Genomic DNA, 7,020 nt, shown 5'->3' with positions numbered 1-7,020 from the left:
AGTTTTCGAGGAGGCAGTACTCAAAGACAACGGTCAAATTGTGCGGAGCAATGGTTCTGCTCTGCCATGACATGACCCGACGAAAAATGCTGCAATGGTTCTGCTCTGCCATGACATGACCCGACGAAAGAAAAACGTAATGATTTTGGAAATATCATTTCCAAAACCGAGGGGGCATGTGTTATCACCGGAATTTGACCAAGTCGGAGGTGGGCCGCGATCGAAGATGGGTGTGAAGAAATATATATAGAAGAAGTATGTGAATCGGCCTTTTATACCAAGTTGGGCTTAATTGCCCGTGTACATGTAACATATTAGATCGTATCTTAGTTTAGAGATAGAATCTTATTCGTGCACGGTTTGGTGCACGCCCGCATTAGAGAGTCCGCTGGACTATAAATATGTACCTAGGGTTTATGGAATAAACAACAACTCACGTTCAACCCCAAAACAAACCAATCTCGGCGCATCGCCAACTCCTTCGTCTCGAGGGTTTCTATCGGGTAAGCGACATGCTGCCTAGATCGCATCTTGCGATCTAGGCAGCACAAGCCCACGTTGTTCATGCGTTGCTCGTATCTGAAGCGTTTTTGATGGCGAGCAACGTAGTTATCATTAGATGTGTTAGGGTTAGCATTGTTCTTCGTTTAAGCATGCTTACGTAGTGCAACCCTTGCATATCTAGCCGCCCTCACGCCTATCTCGGGCGTGGGGGCGGCACCCCGCTTGATCATTATTTAGTAGATCTGATCCGTTACGATTGCTCCTTGTTCTACAAGGATTAGTTTAATATCTGCAATAGTTAGGCCTTACAAAGGGGGGGAGGATCCAGTGGCACGTAGGGTGGCGTTCGCAAGTCCTAAACGGGATGTTCCTAGGATCAACTTCATGTTGGTTTTTGGCCTTGTTTAGGATCGGCTTACGAGCACCGTGCGTGGCCGCAAGGCCCAACCTGGAGTAGGATGATCCGATTATGTGGTGAAAACCCTAAATCGTCGTAGATCTCATTAGCTTCATCTTGATCAAGCAGGACCACCAAGTATTCGTGCACCCCGTACGGATCATGGGTGGATCGGCTCTTTGAGCCGATTCACGAGATTACCCGAGAGCCGATCGAGGCTCGTATTTAACGTTTACATGTATGCCCCGCAGGAAACTAAGCGAGGCATCCTCATCACCTTCCCGACCGGGTATAGGTCAGGTGGCACGCCCTTGCACTTCGCAACGCCGCGTGTGACCAGAAGAGCATTGCGGGCCGTCGCTCGGAGGGGTCTCAGCCAGCCGCAGCTCTAGGCTCTTCCCGGCTCTACGGTGTTGACAAGGCCGCTGCCCGCCGGTGGGTTTTGGCAGTCAACAATATGGGGATGCAAAGAATGCACGAGATTGAGCTCCTTAAGATGATGCGATCAAGTTACTCAACCGAAAGCCCCTCTTGATAGTGCGGCTATCTATCCTATAACTCGGTCTCTCAACAACCACCTTGAGACCGGTAAAAGTAAAACCTAGCAAGGCCATACCTTTGTCTTGCGCATCCCGCTTGATCTTGATGATGATGCTTCATGCTTCATTAAAGCCGGAATGCCCACTTGACCATTGTTGCTTCGTGAAGACTCGTGATTACTTCCCCCCATACACCACTATGGGAAAGCTACATTGAGGCACAACTTCACAAGTCCATTATAACCAAGCGGACGGAAAGTTTCAAGCCTGATCTTCTTGATATACACATCTTGAACTTTCCCTTCTCAACCTTGATGACATTCATACTTGATGCCATTCTCACATGGGCTATATGAGATCATACTTCTTGATGTATGCCCATGACAAGATACCTAACCCACATAGACAACACAAATGCACATATGTAGTGGGTTATCTCATGAGGAATAATTGACAAGGCTTACCATACCACAAGATCACATGATCAAAAGTGGTACACTCTTTATGCTTCATTTGTTGATCAATTTGAATTCAATCTTCACTCTTCGTCTTGGTCATCCTTATATCTCTTCATGTTCTAGCATAATATCTTGATCATTCATTGCTTAACACAAAGCTAGAGCATGGCTAACTTGAGTTCCACACAAGAACTCCATCTTCATTTCGTCTTCTCGATCATATCATATTCTTCTCTTCAAATCGATGATCTTTATGCCAATACCAACGGTATAACATTATATTCATGACATCCACACTTGAATCCAACATATGGAATTCAAAAAATACATATGGAATATTCCTTCATATAAAGACAATGAAGATATTAGTCCATAGAGGATTGTCATTAATTACCAAAAACACACTTAGGAGCAGTGTACCCTTACAACCTTGAACTAACAGAAAGGAAATAGGGATCCACAAACTGTATACTTATGCATGGATCATATAAGTACAAATACATTTTTTTGAACAAGAGTACAAATACATTGAAACTAGCATAAGAGGCAATAAGAAGGTAAAAACATCATAGAACTAGATTTTTTAATTTCAAACAATTTAAGAAGTTTTACAAAATATTAATTGATTTAGTATTAATTCAAATATGAAAGGAGGGGGATTTAATAGCTATAAAACCATATATTTGAATAAAATTTATGTTATAAGCATGAAAATACTTTTAGGGTTTACAAAAAATGGAGTTTGTTGATGTCATGATGATGAAAAAAAAAACCAAATACAAGTTGGGTATTATTCATGGATGTTACACGCAAGACCCCTCTTTGGCCAAAAAGGTCATTTGAAACTTTTTTTGGTCGTGTCCATGAATCTGTTTCGTGCGCCGTGACCGCAATCTTTTAGGGTAACTCTATCTCCTATACTATTATATACATGTACATATCCCGCCATTGTTTAGAAAATCAGGTGCGTGAGTGAGCTGATGGTCAAGCGACTAGTTAGTTGGTTCGCTGAAGAACAGAAAATTGGGTTTCTTAATCCTAATTTTGATAAAATTAGATTCCAATTCTACAAATGAAAATAGTTTAGAACTACATCACAGAACAAATTCAACATAAGTGATGCCCACCACCATGTGTCTGCCAGAATTCAAATTATCTATCATTTACGCAACATCTCATTGTTTGGTTATTTTTCATGTTTGTGTGCTGCAATAATTTTATTGCTAACTAGTTATATAAAACATCGTGACTATCAAACTTCAAACTTAATTATTTACAATATGCTTATTTGATGATTACTCAGACATATAACAAGACATTGACATTGCTATCCATGTGGAAATCCTGATGTCCTTGCCTATGTTGATCATGACATTTATTGCAAACTTCCTGAAATGTGAACTGAGATATGCTAAACAGAGTATTGGTTAACCAAATTGACATGACTTTTCAAGTTCATTAATTCCAAACTTGTTAAATAAGCCTGGACCAGGGTGGCTAAACTATGTTGGAGATCGTTCTTTTATGTAATAATAAGTCATGCATAATTATGGTTGTTTGTTTCCTCATATTAGAAAACAAGGTGGGTTGTCATATATTTGTTAATCATTAGATCACTTGAATTTTTTGAATTTCTGAAAAACCGACAAATAAAATTTACTCTCTATCAACTTTGTACCGAAGCCACATACATTTATTATTGAATAGAGGAAGCCCATGATATGATTTCTCTAATACTGGCTTCATACGAGACGATTGGTGGCGAAGTATCCAGAGTTCTCTCAAGGCGCTTGAGATCAGCTAAATCTCTTTCCTTCCGCTTCTTCACCCATAAAATGCCCTACTATGTTCTAGAGAACTCTCTATAGTGGTGTCGGTGGGTGGGCCTTTAATTTTGCTTGCATGCAGAAAACCAGCACTCATGAGAATCCTGGGCTAGTCTAGAATGACCATTTCTGGAGAAAACATGGAGACCCAGAACAGTCCAGATGCATCAGGAGCGCATGGTCCAAGCTCGTGGACGTAGATATAAATAGACTGCCTCGCACTTCAGCTGAAATCAACCTAGAAGAGACTGAATTCAGATAGCATTCGATTCAGATTTGACACTTGCAAGCACTTTCCCCGCTCAGGAACAGAAGTAGCGCCAAGCAATCGACAATGTCGATCGTGACGAGGAGCAACGTATTCGACCCCTTCCCCTTGGACCTCTGGGCTGACCCCTTCGAGGTCTTCCGCTCCATCGTACCGGCAGCTTCCGGCAACAACGAGACGGCCGCGTTTGCCAACGCCCGCGTGAACTGGAAGGAGACCCCCGAAGCCCATGTCTTCAAGGCGGATCTCCCCGGCGTGAAGAAGGAGGAGGTCAAGGTGGAGGTGGAGGATGGCAACGTGCTCGTCGTCAGCGGCGAGCGCAGCAGGGAGAAGGAGGACAAGAACGACAAGTGGCACCGCGTCGAGCGCAGCAGCGGCAAGTTCGTCAGGCGCTTCCGCCTGCCGGAGAACGCCAAGGTGGAGCAGGTGAAGGCTGGGCTGGAGAACGGCGTGCTCACTATCACCGTGCCTAAGGTTGAGGCCAAGACGCCCGAGGTGAAGGCCATCGAGATCTCCGGCTAAAGTGCGTGCCGATTGGGAACAGCTAAAGTGTGCGCGAGTACAGCCTTGATATGCAACAGTTTTGTCAGTGTTTTGTGTGGATTCCTTTTTTTTTTTGACGTGGTGTTCTGTGGAGTCTGTGTAACCGTGTTCCAGTTTGGACTTGGGTTTGGTGAATAATTATTTGCAAAATCTGATCTTCTGCACGAGCGTCTTATTGTTTGGAAAATTGCGCTCCCTGTTGTCCCAAACAGTTGATTCCTCTTCTAAATCAAATAAATAAACAAAAACAGACAGTCGTTTGATCTTGGATAGATTCAAAACTACAGTAGTAGCAGAAAACAATGAACAGTTTGTTGAAAGAGCAAGATCATAAATCCAAAATTAGTTATTGGGTCGGTATAAATTACAGTACATCTGTACTTGTATACTAGTACTGTCAGACACAGAGACGGGCCGGTTTCTGAGTTCAGACAGTGCTCCCTTCCCAAAATAAGATCCTCTCCTGGTATTCGTGTTATCCGATCTGGTTCCATTTCTCTTTCTAGAAATCTGTCTTTCTTGTTGTTTGCCGCTGCTGATAATTTGCTTGCTGGAAATAGTAAATATGGGTTGCAGCCAAGACAAATTAACATGAGTGTCTTGGAGGTGGCATTTTGGCTCATAGGAGCAAATGCTCCTATTATACAAAATAATTTAAAAACAATTTTAAAAATGTCAAAAAATTCTGACATAATTTTTTTGTTGTACATCGTGATATTCTATGTTAGTGCACAAATTTTCATGGAGAAACAACATTTTATGTGACGTGTACAAAAAAGACAAAAAAATGTCCTGTACGTAGTCGTGTTATAGCATCAAAATTTGTCTGTTTCCGTTGGCCCGTTGACATGAATATGGTTATGCATCTGTTTGCATCGGGGGTGTCTTCAATGGCCCGACGCATTTTATCCATGGGCTATTTTTTCTGAAATATTGTTATCACCAGAATTTGACCGGATCAGAGGTGGGCCACGATTAAGATGGGCTTGAAGAATATACCTGGAAGAAATACATGAATCGGCCTTGTATACAAAGTTTGGGCTAGTTTGCCCGTGTATCTGTAAATATAGTAGGATACGTGTCGGTTAGATAGAATTTGGCTCGTGCACGGTTGGGATTATTCCCACGTTAGAAAATCTACGGACTATAAATATGTATCTAGGGTTATTGAGAAAAAACAACAATCATGTTTATCACAAACCAATCTAGGCGCATCGCCAACCCCTTGTTTCGAGGGTTTCTTCCGGATAAGCATCATGCTGCCTAGATCGCATCTTGCGATCTAGGCAATACACGTTTATTCGTTGTTCATGCGTTGCTCGTGCTGAAGCCTTGTTGATGGCGAGCAACGTAATTATCATAGATGTGTTAGGGTTAGCATTGTTTCATCATGTCACATGCTTTCGTCCATGCAACCCTTAGATGTCTAGCCGCCCTTACACCTATCTTAGGTGTAAGGGCGGCACCTCGCTTGATCATTATTTAGTAGATCCGATCCGTTATGATTGCTCCTTGTCATTCAAGGATTAGTTTAATATCTGCATAGTTAGGCCTTGCAAACGGGTTGAAGGATCCAGTGGCACGTAGGGTGTAGTTTGCTAGCCCTAGATAAGATGTTCCGGGGATCAACTTCATGTTGGTTTTTAGGCCTTGTTTTAGGGTCGGTTTATTATCACCGTGCGTGGCTGCCATGCTCAATCACGCGTAGAACGTTCCGATTATGTGGTGAAAACCCTAAATCGTCGTAGGTCGTTTTAGCTTTATATTGATCAAGCAGGACCACCATGTGATCGTATACCTCATACGGATCATGGGTGGATCGGCTCCTTGAGCCGATTCACGGGACAACCCGAGAGCCGATCGAGGCTCGTATTTAATGTTTACGTGTATGCCATGCAGGAAACTAAGCGAAGCAAATCCATCACCTTCCCGACCGGGTATAGGTCGGTGGCACGTCCTTGCACCAGCATCGGACGTGCGTGCCGAGGCTTTGCGGGCCGTCGCTCGAGGGACCGGGGCCAGCCGCAGTCCCGGGAGCCTCCCGGCTCTACTGTGTTGCCCGTCGCTGCTCGCCGGTGGGTTTCTGACCGCAACACATTCTGGCACGCTCGGTGGGACACTCTTCGACATCAACTGCATCGCCATCTACATCTGAGATGGCGGAAGGTACTCCAGTCACGTACGAAGATCTGACTGAGGATCTCAAGAAGAAGTATGACGAGGTCAAAGCTATCCTCGAAGCCGACCTCATCGGCTCTTTCCAGAGAACCCGCTCACACGACATTAGGTGGAAAGGGTTCTCACCCGAAGGCGCGCTCGATGGAGTGGACCTGTCTGCCCCGTCAGAAGAACGCACCAGGTCTCTGCGTCAGGAGATTAATTTCATGGTAGCTCATTCGCTGCACCGCCATTCTGAGAGCCTGGTGAACACTTTGGAGCGTGTCGCCCTTCGGGTGATCCAGGAAATCATGAGGCATCAGCACTC

At 44.0% G+C, this 7,020-nt stretch overlaps 1 protein-coding gene across 1 annotated transcript; it reads left to right on the top strand.

Moving 5' to 3' along the window:
- The first annotated feature begins 4,058 nt into the window (after nt 1-4,058).
- Nucleotides 4,059-4,514, top strand: LOC124661641 (16.9 kDa class I heat shock protein 1-like). The gene has a single exon (XM_047199513.1). The coding sequence runs from the start codon at nt 4,059-4,061 to the stop codon at nt 4,512-4,514; it is 456 nt and encodes a 151-aa protein (XP_047055469.1).
- Nucleotides 4,515-7,020: the final 2,506 nt, after the last annotated feature.

Source organism: Lolium rigidum, chromosome 6, assembly GCF_022539505.1.
Source record: "Lolium rigidum isolate FL_2022 chromosome 6, APGP_CSIRO_Lrig_0.1, whole genome shotgun sequence".
In the NCBI taxonomy this organism is placed as follows: domain Eukaryota; kingdom Viridiplantae; phylum Streptophyta; class Magnoliopsida; order Poales; family Poaceae; genus Lolium; species Lolium rigidum.
This window is presented reverse-complemented; position numbering and strand designations above follow the sequence as displayed.

What these genes read in the sequence shown, in the direction of transcription:
- LOC124661641 (XM_047199513.1), top strand. Translation starts at nt 4,059, where the DNA reads ATGTCGATCGTGACGAGGAGCAACGTATTCGACCCCTTCCCCTTGGAC.